We start from the raw sequence: 15,702 nt of genomic DNA on the forward strand, positions 1-15,702 counted from the left end.
AAACCCCAGAAAAAAAAAAAAAAAAAAAAAAAAAAAAGAATATCCCCGCAAAAAACTTTCATGCTGTCAGAATTGGGGCTTTTGGAAGGTGGCTACATCACGAGTGTGTTGCTGTTGTGGATGGATTCGTGCACTGGTGAGTTAAGAGCATAAATGTGTTAGGAGGTGGGTCCTCTTTGGACAAGGCGGGTTATGGGGCTGTGACCTGGAAGGGTGTATTTTCCTTCCTGGTTCCTCTGTTTACTCGCTGCTTCCTGGTTGCCATAACGTGAGCAGCTTCCCACTGCCAGGCCCTTCCGCCAGGCCATCCCTGCCTGGGAGCCTGCCAGCCACGGAATGAACCTACTGAGACTGCGAGCTAACACAAACATTTCCTCCTTTAAGTTGCTGGTGTTGGGTGTCTTAGTGAGGAGGTGAAAGCGATGAAGACAGTACGCCATGATTTGATACACAGTGGCTAAATATGCAATACTGAGAATGTCGTAGTAAGGAGCACTGACTCTAGAACCTGACAAGGCCAGATTCGAAGTTTAGTTTGTTTATTTCCCACTTGAGAGATTTCTCCGATTTTTATTTTCATCATCTAAAAGTAGAAAATAAGATGTGGTGCCAGGGTCATAAGTTGCTCCTAGAAATAAGGAGCTGACTTGTGGAAAGTGCACAGAGTATACTTACAGTCAAAGGGTCTTTTGTTACAGTCATGCACCACATAGTGACCTTTCGATCAGTGATGGAGAGTGGTCCCATTAGGTGATAATAGAGCTGAAAAACTCCTATCGACTACTGACATCACAGTACAATGCATTACTCAGGTGTGTGTGTGTAGTGGTACTGGTATAGACAAACCTACTGGGCTGCCAAGCATAAAAAAAGTACAGCCCATTCAGTTATGTACACTGCATTATATTTGACAGTGATAATAAATTACTGTTACTGACTTGTGTGTTTACCACACTATACTTTTATTGTTAGACTGTACCCCTATTTATGAAAAGAAAGTTGTACTGTGAAACACTATGTTGTTTTAGGTCAGCACGACCTCATAATTTTGTGTTCACCTTGTTTTTTCTTGTGGTTGATTTAATCTTGTGCTGTTTTAGTCATCATGGCCCTAGAAAAATGTGCAGGCTCTACCATGTATGTATATATACCAGACAGCCTCATATAGCCTGAGTGTGTAGAAGTTATGCCATCTGTGTTTGCGTGAGATACTCTAAGATGACCACATGATGATGAAATCTCTCAAGTACAAAGTAATCACAGTGCATCCTTGTCATTAAGTGGTACATGACTGTAGTATAATTACTATGACTTTTATTATCACTATTAATATTATCATCATCATTGTGATTTTTAACTCATCAGAGAGTCAGTCACAGATACAAGTGATTAAGAGGTCCAGATGCCATCTAAGTGAGATGGCAACATGGCATCAGTTTTTAGATTTCATGTGCAGAATGGTTCCATGAAATTCCAATTAAGATTTTTTTAAAGGACTTTCTATGTTCTAGACCCACCACAAGGACCTGTATGTGTCTGATCTAATCTAATCCTCACCATACCTTTGAAAATGAGATTTAAATATTCCCCCTTTATACTTATCAAAAGTAAAGTCCAGTGAGAATAAAGAATGTTCCCATGTTGGGAACTGAATGGTTGGTTAGTGGTAGAGTCCAAGTGTGTATACAAGGTTCTACAATACATGGACTTCCCTTTGGCCATCTGGAAGATGCTGTTTTGAAAGTACAGAAATTCCCTTCCTCCTCCCTTCACTCTTCATCTTCCCCAGCCTCTTGTAGAAACAGCTTTCTCGGCCTTCATCAGAGCAGACAGGTGAGGACTGCCCAGCCTGGCCCAGAGCTCTATCTGGTCCCCCACCCTCCATCACCTCAGGACTTCATCAGAGCAGACTGGTGAGGACTGCCCAGCCGTGCAGGCACCTCTGCAGTACACCCCACCCTGTGCTCTCAAGCCTCCTGGTTGTGCCAGTACATGGATCCCCTCTACAGAGGCACAGGTGGTCATAAAGGCCATTGTACTGAGCTCCAGAAGATGGAATGGAAGTAAGTAACTGCAATAAAGGCACATCAGACGTCTGTAGTTGGTAAGTTGGAGGGATCACCACCTTCCATCAGAACTTACATAATCTTTAGGGGAAAGGCAGCTGGAACCTGCAGTAGAACCTTGCAGAGTTCAATGCTGGAAGAGGTCAGGGAGCTCAACTTGGACCTTATAGCCAGAATTCAGCTTGAATCTCACGGGTATGCCATTGGCTAGCTGAGACTACTTGACTTAGTTCTGCACACTGCTGCCCACATTGTCTATTGTGACAGCGGAGATACACCCTGAAAGAGGCTCTTCAAATTCTTTTCATTCTTTTCCTATTGTTTTTACTTTTACATTTTCATTTTAGTTTTTATTTTTTCCCATTCTTCAAATTCTTCCTTTTTACTTTCTTCTTTTTCCCACTCAGTTTCTTACTCCCCCACATTATTCTTCATCTCCCTTTTTGTTCCCATTCCTGCCCTAATTTGGATTTTTCTTTCTTTTTCTTTTCTTCTCTTTTTCCTTCACTCGACTGTCATTAGTTTCAAAGGAAAGAGAGTACAATTTATACCTTTCCTATTACTGTTAAATTGTTCTATTCTTGTCTTTGTTCTTGCACTCTGTCTTTCCCTCTTGTCTTCAACAGTTTCCCAGAGTTTTCCTGATCATCCTGTGTCCTTTGTTTCACTTGAAACCTTCTCCTATTCTTTTACTCATGTATTCCTCTCCTCCAACTCCTTCTAAGTCCCCATCCTAAAGGGTAAAATGGCTATACTGAAGAGTTTATTCACTATATACATATTTTGGGCTGGTCCTCAATTTTGATTTGATTCACACGATAGATTAATAACTGCCAAAAATTGTCAATTTCTAAGCTAGGCTTGATGCTATTGTGTTGTTGACTGTACCAGTTTGGCTACAGGGTTGTGATTGATTTAGTGAGGTGTCCTTCCTGATATTATGAAAATGAGAGTGTCTCTCAGTCATTAGAGACTTAAAACCTAAAGAACAGCTATTTCAGAAAGATCAAAGTACTAACCCAGGAATGAAACCAAGGACAGCCCAACAACAAAAATAAAAATGAGAAAACACTTAAGCAAGGCACAAATATGACTTCCACTTCACCAATGGCAAATTCTAGGGGAAACAAGGTAGAAAATTCTGACAGTCAACTACCAGGAAACCCTGAACTCATAGCACAGGAAGTAACAAAACAAATCAATCAAGCTATAGAAAAATTCAAAACAGAAATAATTTCCCAGATAACTACAGAGATGGTGAGCACAATGAAAGATACAATTAGAGACTCTAGAACAGAAACAGACAAGAAGTAGACGAGGCCAGGACCATGATAGAAGCAGTGAATGCCCAGCATAGGAAAGAAATAGAAACCATGAATGCCCAATATAGCAAAGAAATGGAATCCATGAAACAGATTCAAACAGATATTTAGATTAAAAACTCTATAGAAAGCATTTACAGCAGAATGAATGAATGTGAAGATAGAATTTCAGGTATAGAAGATAGGATTACAGTCAATGACCATGAAAAGAGACATCTCGTAAAAACAGTAAGGGATTATGGAAATCGATCCAACAACTCCTAGATGATGTAAGAATAATATAAGACTGATTGGAATCCATGAAGTAGCAGGAGAAAGTACAAATGTCTTAAAAAAAAAAACTGTTCACAGAATTAATGACAGAAAACTTCACAAGCACAGGGGAAGAATTTGACATACAGATAAGTGAGGCATATAGGACTCCAACTAGCCATGATCAATATATATACTGACATATAAAGGTTAAGATCCCAGAAACCCAACAGAAGAACAAAATACTGCAAGCAGTTAGAGAAAAAACAAAGCAAAACAAAAAAACCAAAAAGAACAAATCACATGCAAAGGAAGGCCGATCAGAATCACAGCAGACTATTCAACACAAACCCTCAGGTCAAGGAAAGCCTGGAGTGGGGTATTTCAAGCCCTGAAAGAAAACAACCTCCAACCTAGACTGATGTACCCTGCAAAATTCTCTTTTATAATGGATGGGGAAATAAGATACTTCCATGACAAAGAACACCTGAGAAACTTCATGACTACCAAACCAGCACTCCAAACAATTCTAAACAATATCCCAGAAAAAGACAATGAAGGGGACAATGCCATGAGGCCCAACAGAGTAAATCAATTAGGCAAGGCAAGAAACTAAAGGGAGAGGTGGAAAAATTAAAAAGAGTCAACAACATGACAATAACGTGACAAAGATAAGTCAATACTTATCGGTTATAACCACGTTAATGGCCTCAATTCACCAATCAAAAGAAATAGACTGGCAGAATGGATTAAGAAGCAAAATCCAACAATATGTTGTATATAAGAAATGTACCTAGTTCAAAAAGAAGCTCATAGACCGAAAGTAAAATGATGGAAAAACAGTTCTCCATGCAACGGGAGCCCAGAAAAAAGCAGGGGTAGCTATCTTTATTTGTAGACAAAGTAAATTTCAAACCAAAACTACTTAAGAAAGACAAAGAAGGCCACTACATCCTTGTAAAGGGAACAATCCAAGAGGAAGAGATGACAACCATAAATATATATGTACCAAATACTAGTCCCCCAACTATACAAACAAATATTAAGGGACATGAAAAACCAAATAAACACTAACACAGTTGTAGTAGGGGACCTAAATACCCCACTCTCACAAATAGATAGATCACCTAGACAAAAAAATCAACAATGAAATACTAGGACTAAACCAAGCTTTTGAAAAAATGGACTTAACAGATGTTTATAGAGTGTTCCACCCCACAAAATCAGAATAAACATTCTTTTCACCAGCACATGGGTCATTCTCCAAAATAGACCACATACTAGCTCATAGAACATGTTTAAATAAATAAAAAGGAAATGAAGTTATCCCATGTATATTATCAGATCATAGTGCAATTAAGCTAGAGATCAATAGCATAATAAACTTCAAGAACATCACAAACACATGGAAATTGAGTAACACACTCCTGAACAACCAATGGGTCACACCAGAAATTAAAGAAGAAATTAGACCGTTTTTACAATTTAATGATAATGCCAGTACAACATACAGGAATCTATGGGATACAATGAAAGCAGGTTTATGTGTGATATTCACAGCAGTGAATGCCCACACTAGGAAAACAGAGCGAGTTCAAATAAACAACTAATGGTGAATCTTAATCTCCTAGAAAAAGAACAGCAAGAGAAACTCAAAAGCTCACACAAGGGAGGAAATTATAAAGATCAGAGCAGGAATCAATGCAATGAAGACTAAGAAAATGATTTAAAAAATCAACAAATCAAAGAGTTGGTTTTTCAAAAGGATAAATAAAATTGATAAACCCTTGGCCAACCTTATCAAAAAAAAAAAAAAAGGAAAGAAAAGGCTCAGATCCATGCAATCAGGAATGAAAAAGGGGAAGTCACAACAGATCCAAAAGAAATCCAGAAGATCATAAAAAATCGAGAGGATCATCAATACCTACTTCAAGAATCTGTACTCTAAAAAAATGGAAAACAGAAGAAATGGACAGATTTCTAGATACTTATGAATTACCAAAGTTAAAGGAAGAAGATAAAAAAATTATAAATATCTGAATTATAATCAGCAAAATTGAAAATGTAATTAAAAATTTACCAAGTAAGAAAAGCACAGGGCCTGCTGAATTCTGCAAGACATTTAGAGAAGAACTACTGCCACTACTCTTTAAACTTTTCAACAAAAGTGAAAGGGAGCAATACTTCCAAATTCATTCCTGGAAGCAAGTGTTACTTTGATTCCAAAACTAGGGAAAGACCCAACCAAAAAAAAGAGAACTACAGACTAATCTCCCTAATGAACATGGATGCAAAAATCCTCAATACGATACTGGCAAACAGAATACAGAGGGTCATCAAGAAGATCATACAGCCTGACCAAGTCAAATTTATTCCAGGGATGCAAGGATGGTTCAAAAATAGGCATCTGAAATGAACAGACATTTCTCAGACAAAGAAGTAAAAGCTGCAAATAAATATATGAAACAATGTTCAACATTGCTGGGCATTCCAGAGATGGCGATGAAAACAACACTGAGATTCCACCTCACCCCAGAAAGAATGGCTGCTATTGAGAAATCAACCAATAACAAATGTTGGCAGGGTTGTGGGGAGAAAGGAACCCTTCTCCATTGTTGGTGGGAGTGCAGACTGGTGCAACCACTGTGGAAATCAATAAGGAGATACCTTAAACAACTAGAATTAGCGGTTACATATGGCCCAGCTATCCTGCTGGGTATCTTTCCAAAAGAATTAAAGGAATCATACCACAGTGACATATGCACACATGTTTATAGCAGCACAGTTTATAATAGCTATAACTTGGAAACAGCCCAATTGCCCATCAATTGGAGACTAGATAAAGAAGATAGGGTTTTTCTATAAAATGGAGTACTACTCAGCCATAAAGTTCTCTGGTGTGTACAACTGACAATGTGGAATAAGAAGAAAAGGGCTAATGGTGTAGGGGAAGTGGGAAGGGTAGAGGAAAGGAAATAAGGGAAAAGAAAAAATATGAGAAATGGAAAAAAGGGAAACAAAGTCTTTGTAAATCGCAAAGGTTGGAGGGGTTGAAGGGAGGGCAGGGGTATGGAGGAAAATGAGAACCAAGATCTGTCATGTAAAGGTACAAGATCCCAATCATGAATGTAACTATAATGTATTATCTAAAAAGTACCAATAAATTTAATTAAAAAAAAAAAGAAAAAGAAACAGCTTTCTTCGCGTTTCCTGGAGAATACTATCCAGATCAGATACTGAACTTCACTCCCTTCACTTCTGAAGAGCTGGTCCAATTTAACTGTTTCTCCCTCACTGAAATCATAGCCCAACCAAAGCCTGTGTTTGGGATAAGATAGTGTTTCATCAGTAACAGCTACACTGACTTCAAAATTCATTAACTCTTTAGCAAGGGCTCTTTAGCAAGGGGTCCTGTTCATCAGCCTCTGGGGTCTGTGAACCTTCTAAAATGATACAGAGAACTTTTAGGTTGTTCCTGGAGCACAGACATTTTTCCTGGAGACAGTACTGATAGCTTTCATCTAATTCTCAGATGGACATCCGGTATGGCTTTAAACCTCTCCCTTAGGAAACCAAGAACTCCAGAATGGAAGGAGAGAATTTAAGCCATGGTCAAGGTCCTCAGGCTTATCTCAGTCCTGCAACTGACTAGCCTCAGTGTCCTCATCTACTGCAATTTCACAATTTCCAGCTTTGTCTGTGCCTTCTAGAATCTATGCTTAGTCTGCCTAGTTTATGGATTATTGCAATTATGAATGTATTAGCGGTCATGTTAAAGTATTCAGTATTTACTTTACTTATTAAATGCCTATGGGAGGCCTTAAAAAATGGCTTTGACACCCTCTGATTTCACATCAGGAAGCAAGACTCCAGATTCGTTTTCCACCTGTTACTGGGGTTAGGTAGAATCTTGGAGCACATGAGCGGGGCAGATTCATAGGGAAGTAGAAATCAATCTTTAATCCAGCCTGTGAAGCTGCATGATAAAGATAGTGCTGCAAATATATTCAGATTTTCCACAGACCGGACCTTCATATGTATAAGCAACAAAATTGAAAAATAGGAGGAAGCAGGGAGGCTGGTTTTTCATTTGCGGATATAAGATAATATGGTGGGTGTTAGTCTAGGATTTAAGATCAAAGATGCTGGAGTTCAACACTGCACTTTGCTATTTAGAGACCGCCATATACTGGGCAAGTCGGTTCTCATCTTCCTGAGCATCAGTAAGACTCTCTGTCATCACAGTACCTATTAAATAACAGGTGTTCAAAAAGTATTGGTTGAATAACTGAATTGGAATGGATACGAAGATCTGAACCCAGGAGGCAAATCTGTGCTGAAGCCTGATTTAGGAGGCAAGGGCTAATAGAATCTTTAAAACGGAGAGGACTTCGTTCATTTAAAGCAGTGGTTGACAAGCTCTAACCAATGGGCCAAATATACCCTGCTTCCTATTTTTATAAATAAAGTTTTATTGGAACTCTGTATTCCTATTTGTTCATGTAATGTCTACAGTAGGTTTTGTGCCACAAAGGCAGAGTTGAGGAATTGTGATAGAGGTCATAGATCTAAAATATTTCCTATTTGGCCCACTATAGAAAAAAATGTATTCATCTCAGATTTAAGGATACGAAAGAAGAACTTGTAAAAGAGAGAGGAGGGAAGTGGTCAGAGAGGCAAACTTCACTGCTGTGTCTTCAACTTCAACTCTTCCACTGGACTGGAGAGAGTAAGGAAACAGCATCTCACCTGCGTGCTCTGGCAGGACCCAGCTCCCGAAAGGCCTTGTCTCTCTCCCAGCTAGTCATGTCCAAGGCCTCAGTGGCCAGACGTGGGCCCAGCTTTTCAGAAGACCCATCCTGGGCTGTGACCTTGGGGCTGCTCTGGGGCTCTGTCCTATAAGTGAAAAAAATAAGGAGGCAAAGTCTTAGGGTATATGGAGACACTGTTCATTAAATATTCACTCTTTCTATTATTTCCCAGTTTCCTTTACAGTTACATTCAGGCCTTTTGATTATGCTTGGCTAATTATCACTGAGCAGAGTGACATATCATTTGCAGCTCAAGGCAACCAAGATCTATGTGCCCTCCCTAGCTATCTCTTCCTCTGTCACAGTGACCTTGGATGTTTTATATTCAGAAAGGTGAGGCTACTTGATGAAGCTGAGATACCTGTGCCACCTCAGATCTTGCAAGAGAGAAATAAACCCTCATTAGATTAAGCTGTTTGGATATCAGGGTTTATTTGTTAGTATAGCATCCTTTGCTGCACTTTGTTAGATCCCCATCCTTTCCTGACTGATTAAACCACCTAGAAATGCTGGAAACTAGGGTTTCATTTTCTTTCTCAAAATACAAAGGCCGAAGCATGATACCATTCGCTCAAACTATGCTTTGTCATGTCTGTTGCATTTCTCTGCCTTATCTGTCCCTTTTTATCCCTAGTTTTGCTTTTTGAGTTTTTGAGCTTGCAGTCAACGGAAAAACTGAGAATCAGTATCTCCCCCCGCCCGTCATCAACTGAAAAGAGAGAGAGATAGAAGATAAACAGGAAATAAAGAGTTCAAATAACTCCTTGTATTATCTATTGTTTCAAAACTATTTTAAGAAAAATGGTTATTTGTTTCATTTTATACTAGTTTCTTTTGTTCATTGAAAATAAAGTTTTGTTCTTTTATGTGCTTGTTTCTTCCTTGTAAGAATCTGTTTTCACCTAGGTTTTGCACCCTGAGTAACATTTTGACCATTCTTCTAAGATCATGACACATGGTATACTAAACATTGTTATTCTCCTATTATTTTGTTATGAACTTTTCTTTTTAATAAAAGAATGTTTTCATATTTTTATTAATATGTACTTGTATTAAGTAAAAAATTAAAAATCAAAATATATCAAGTGGAAATTCCAACCACAAGCAAATGGTAGGTTTTAAATGTTCACTGGTCTGGGTATTTTGATGAAATCTAACACTATCCCCCTCTGTCACTCCCATGATGGAAATTATCCTCTTATCCAGTATATCCACACTGTACACACTATGCACCTGTTAGTCCCTTCGAAGTCATCTGACCATCTGATTGGCAGTCACACTGCATTGCATTACTTGTGTTCAGCTAACACACATTTTACTTAACAATGGCCCCAAAGTGCAAGATAATTATGTGAGAATTTGGATATGCCAAAGAAAAGCTGAACAGTGCTCCTTTTAATTGAGAAAGTTAAAGAACAATATGATATTTTGAGAGAAATCAGGTTTACAAAGCTTTTATCATAGTATATTATCACTGTATTATTAGTTGTGATTGTTAATCCATGCCATGCTTTATTAGCCTTGGTTTCAGGCATCCACTGGAGTGCTGAAATAATTCCCAGTGGATCAGGCAGGGGGATATGTTAGGGAATTGATCATGTTAAAGTATGTTGTGACGCCGCCTCAAAGGCTGCATTCTCCTGGTACATCTTGGCTCCTAAAATGACCTCATGCCCTTATCTCTGGTTTCCCTCCCCTACAAGGCCACAGTGGTCCAGGAAAGTTGAAACCTGTGCCTGTAGGACTGGGTCCATAAAAGCAATCTGGCCTGTGATAGGTTAAAAGTAGCTCACTCCTCATAAATAAGCAATAGCCCACCCCAAAACTGGGCACTCGAAAGGGCACGCGGACCCCCTTTCAGGATACACCTGTATACGCGCATTCAGACACTGCCTTCTCCACTCAGCACATGCAGGACTTGGGGCTATTCCCTTACAACCTCTGAGGTATGATTTCCTCAATTATAAAACAGGGAGTGATATCAGCCCATGTATTGTTGAGTTGTTGTGAAGACAAAGTAAGATAATTTATGGGAATAAAAAGATCTAGAAAGTGGCTTTTCCCACTGTGTATTTTTAAATTTAAATTTGATTTTTATTTTTTTCCCCTTTACTTTCTTCTCATAAGCAAATAATCCTGAAACATAAGAGGTGTGAGACCACCTGTTTAAGACAACAATTCCCATGAAGGCTGGAATTTCCCTCTGCTGCCACTGACCTAAGTTTCAAATAATATTTGGGTGTCACCTAGGAGCCCCACCTCTTTATTTGAGTCTTAGAAAGGGAGAGGAGGATGTTGCCTCTGAAAACCTGCCACTCAAGTCCCTGGCTTCTCACAAGGAAGACTCAGGAGTTTGAGGTCATAGGTGTATTTGGCACAATCCAAGCGCTTCCTTCTTGTTCACCTGTTTTCAGAACCTTGGAACAGGCACTGATCAAAGGCATGAACAATCTCCTACAACCAGTACATCAAGATTGGTTTTATGACTCAGAACAAATGCATCTGATAAGCCCCCTGCTCTTTAGGATTTCCAGAGGACAGAGCCAAGCCCAGTCAATATTCAAGGAAGGACAGAAAAACACATCCATCTCTGCCAGCCGCTTATCATCCATCTTTAGAAGCAGAGCCAGGGAGACATTACAAGCCCAGGAGGGCAGAGATTCTAATTAGGGCTGCCAAGACTTCCTCCCTGTCAACTCCAAACTCAGAAATCCCTTCTGTCCTGCTCAGGAATGGTTTTCCTGAACCCTGGGCATGCCCCATCTCCCCTACTACAAGGGTTCCACCTCAGAGCCTTTGTTCCTGCCCATCTATCCACGTGTTATGTTATCTTAGCTCTTCCCCAACCGTTCAAAGCTTGTAAATTCTGGCTATTACACAAGAAGGCTGGCCCTTTCCTGCACTTGCGGTGGCTCAAGCTACTTTGCACGCATTTCCCCTAGTTCCCTGAAAGCTCATGCTGTGTGTGGGACAGTTCTCCGTGTGGGGGGGCGGTGAATAAGACATAAGGTGACAGTAGCCATGGGTGGTGGTGCACGCCTCCCAGCTACTGAGGAAGCTGAGGCAGGAGGATCAGGAGGTGGGGTCCTGACTGGGAAACTTAGCAAGATCTGTCTCCAAAGAATGGTGAAAAAGATAGAGATGCCTCCTTTGATCCTGGAGCTTACATCTTGGATGGAAAAGCAGGTAACACATCGGTAAATAAAAATACGGCTTACTGAATGGTAATCAATGATGGCACGAATATAGCAGCATCAGAGCTGGGAAACGGGAGGAGGGGCTGCTGTTCTGTTTATAGTAATCAGAGCAGACCTTGTTAAGGTACAAGGGAATAGAGACTTGAAAGATTAGGGACTAACCTTGAAGCTTGGGTGGTTTAGAATGTGTTCACAGATCCTTTTATATTCCTGCCATCAAAAGATGGAAATTAATTTCTCTCCCCTCAAATATTGTACGGGCTTAGTGACTCATGTTTAATGGACAGGATGTGGTAGAAAGGATGACGTGTGGCTTTCAGTCCAGGTCACCTGAAGCGGCTTTTGCCTTGCTCTCTTGGATTCATCATTCTAGCGGGAAGCTAGTTGTCATGTTGTAGGGACATTCAAGCAGCACCATGTTTAAAAAAAAAAAAAATGAGGCCTCCTACTAACAGCCAGCCGTGGTAGCAAACCACCTTGGAAGTGGATCCTCCAGCTCCAGCCGAGCTTTCTGATGAGACTGTAGCCCCATCTGACCTCAACCTCATGAAAGATGGTGACTCGGAACCACTAAGCAAAATTGTGGGCCCTCAGAAACTAGGAGACATGACTGTTTATTGTTGTTTTCAGCAGCAAAGATTTGCAGTAATTAATTACACAGCAGTATGTAACTTGTACACAGGTATCTGCAGGAAGAGGGAATGATGTTCCAGGCAGAAGGTAAGTTCAAGGATGCTCAGCATAGGCCAAGAGTCGCCAGCAAGGGCCAGAGTAGTAAGAGGTGGGATCGGAGATCTTTGCAAGTCAGGACAAGACTTCAGGTTCTCTGTGACTAAGATGCAAATGCTTCTGGACAAAGGAGTGATGGGGTTCATTTTATATTTTAGAAGGAACACTCTAGGGATTGAGGGACATTAGATAGAAGGCAGGAAAGAGTCAGAGAGAGTATTACAACAGCCCAGGCTGAGATCAGTACAGCGGCAATGGAGGCGATGGCGTGTAGTCAGATTCTAAGATTTTTCAAAGACGTACCAGCATCACTTACTGCTGGGTGAATGTGGGAAACAAGAGAGTAAGAGAGGGAGAGGTCTGGAATGAAGCCAATGGCTTGTGCCCGAGCAGCTGGGATAATGGAATCTCTATTGGTGAGATGGCAGAGCGGGTGTAGGGAGATCTAGCTCCTTTCCTAGGCTATCATAGTATTCTGCTCCGTGGAATACACCTTTTCCTAATGGGCTGTTGTTGTCTTCTCTCACTCCAGACTCTGAGCCCCCTGGGGATAGAACGAAGTCTTAGTGGCCCGTGACTGCTGCTTGGGCAACACTCCATCTCAGCAGTATTTGTTCCATGAACAAATGAAAAAGCAAACAGAAGGCTAAAGAGAACATTCGTTTCAGAAAGTGAGAAAGGGCTTTTGAAATGCTCTGCTGTAATCCCTTCACATTAGAGTCGGTGGGGGTGGCTGGAGATCCAAAGAAGGTGGATAACTCAGCTCATGCCACCGTCTGCTTAGACTGCTCGTTGTCTTTTCTATCTTAGTTTTTTAAAAAAAGAAACAAAAAATGATCAGAAAGCCCCTCAACTCGTGCATACTTCCCAGCATATCCTGGAATCGGAGATACATTAAAATGGGATTTTGGACACTCCGGGGGCACTGTAGGAGACCAAGGCACAGGAAGCTATACCAGAAGAAATTTAATGATAGGCAAAAACTGAGAATTCATAGGAGGCAGTTGTCAAATACATATATGGTGAGTCATGTAGGTGTTGAGTGGCAGTTCTCCCGTCTGCGGAAACGAGTAGAGGTATGAGTTGTCTGAAGGCGAGGGGAAGCTGGTGGGTTCCACTACCAGGCACTGGGGCACATGGCTTGGCATGGAGACATCGTCTCACCCGTCACTGCCAGCGGGAAAGATCAGGTTCAGAGATGGGGGAAGCTGACCTCACTTTGATGAGAAAGGACCCCATAGCGTCGCGGGGACTCCAGTGACTTTATACCCTTTGAGTATGTAGATTGTCCTTTCTCTCCTAATACCACGCATTTCACCTTCTTGGGACTGGATGCCCCACTAGGGATTTTGCAAGGAAACAAACAGAAATACAATTACTTCTACCCGTCAGATAGGAAGTGGTGAGAAAAGGAAGAAGGGACTCCTCCAAGACGTAACAGAACACTGGAGACACAGTTTCAAGATCTTCCAACGCTTTGCTTCTCAGCGTCCTTAAAACTGAAATATATTCAAAGAGCACGTATCCCAGGGCTCCCCAAATCTGGCGCAGTGTCAGAGACCCTCAAAGAGATTTTACAAATAAAAGTTCCTTGGTTCCCTGTCAAGAAAACAAAAGTGTTGAAGCGGCGAACCCAGGAACCTGTGTGTTAAAGAAATAAGTGGCTTCTGTTTCTCAGAGATCACAACCAAAATGCAGAGTTTCTGCATGATCTGGCCTCAGGGCACCTCTCAGCCCCATTTGATATTCCATTCTCTGTTTTTTCAACGTTCTAGCCACATGGCCTCCTTGCTGTTTCTCAAATAGGTCAGATGCTTTCCTGCCCCAGGGCCTTTGTGCTTGCTGTTCCCCCACCTGACATGCAGTTTTTCTAGCTCTCTGCATGTTCAGCTCCTTCTCTTTTGTCAAGTGTCACTTTCTACAGAGCTCTCCCTAAGCCCCTTATTTCATCTTGCTCCCCTCTTTACCTATAATAGGCATCACAGGCACCTGCTATGTCTTTCTTCATAGTATTTGTTACTATTTGCAATTATCATTTTATATGATTATTGGCCCCTGACTATCTTCTGGACTAGGAAATAAGCCGAATGAGAAAGAAAACATCTCTGTTCTCACCACTGAGTCTCCAGAGGTGCAGGGACGGACACGCTCGACTTTCTGCTCAAAAAAAGTTTGTTGAATGAGTGGGTGGATGGATGGACGGAAGGAACAAACAAAAAAGTGAATTCTAATGGCCAATTCCGCATGGGGACCGCAGATCAGATTCAAGCTTTTCTTGCAGACAAAGAGGCAAAGGTGCTGGGAGGAAGAGCAATCCAAAGGTATAAGCCCTTCGGTGGAATCCGAACTCTGCTGCAAGCGCCCCCTGCTCCACCTTCCCTGACTTCAGCTTTGCATCCTTTTGGGGGGCCTCAAAGAAGATGCTGTGTTCCACTTCTGCTGGAGACTACTGCTGGTTTTCGCTACAGAACTCTTCTTCTGTACTGAATTTTTAAAAAATACTTAAAAGAAGGCACGATCTTCAGGGGCCAGCTGAAGCAGAGGGGTCAAAGGCTGGCACATTCCACTTTACTAGGGAGGGCGCCACCCTTGCCGAATCCCTCACCCACCCCCCTCATGCTACTGCTAATCAGTGACCTGGAGTTTAGATGGTGCTGTCATTGTCATGGTAACTGGCAGATTCTCAGCCTGTGATAAGAGTCAGGGCTGAACTTTCTGCAAAACTCTATGTCTCTTGGATCCCTGGCCTCTTCCCTGCCCCCTGTCCCCATCAAAACATCTGCTCGCAGAGCTGAGCTGCCTGCTGTACTCAACAAAGTGCTCATTTGGCCCAGGATGGAGTGCAGGTCCTGCTGGCCCAAGCCATAAGCTGAGTTAACATCATTTTCGCAATCGGGCAAAACTGAAGCGGAAAGAGCCCCACATCCGGTCTGTTTCTGCGTGTGGCGGGCAGGTGGAGACCCCACGAGGCAAGCACACCTGCCCAAATCCACACAGTCTCTCATATGGGAGCGGTGACTGGAATGGAGGCCATGTGACTCCCAGTCGGGCGCTCTTTCTACACCACTGGATTAGAACAGCAGCTAGCACTTATCAAGCACCTACTGCACGCCAGACACTGCACGTCTGATTCTTGCTCGTGGCTCATCATCTCACCAAAGGTTACGAGCAGGCAGGGTCACTGTGCGGGGAGGGGGACAGGCTCAGACACCAGCTCTGCCTGCTTTTAAGAATCAACTGGAAAAACAAAACAAGAGAGATCAAAAAAAAAAAAAAAAAAAAAAAAAAAAAAAAAAAAAAAAAAACAAAAAACAATACTTTGCAA

At 41.5% G+C, this 15,702-nt stretch overlaps 1 protein-coding gene across 2 annotated transcripts in view; it reads right to left on the reverse strand.

The window, feature by feature from the left end:
* The window catches only part of Srrm4 (serine/arginine repetitive matrix 4), a 607,431-nt gene that overhangs the window by 42,140 nt on the left and 549,589 nt on the right, over positions 1 to 15,702 (reverse strand). For both annotated transcript variants that reach the window (XM_010604082.3, XM_019204466.2), the window contains one exon: positions 8,390 to 8,536. In XM_010604082.3, coding sequence (XP_010602384.1) covers positions 8,390 to 8,536 — 147 coding nt within the window. The remainder of the gene's footprint in view (positions 1 to 8,389; positions 8,537 to 15,702) is intronic.

The sequence above is a fragment of the Fukomys damarensis genome, unplaced genomic scaffold (genome assembly GCF_012274545.1).
Source record: "Fukomys damarensis isolate Sample0158 unplaced genomic scaffold, DMR_v1.0_HiC HiC_scaffold_12, whole genome shotgun sequence".
NCBI lineage: Eukaryota > Metazoa > Chordata > Mammalia > Rodentia > Bathyergidae > Fukomys > Fukomys damarensis.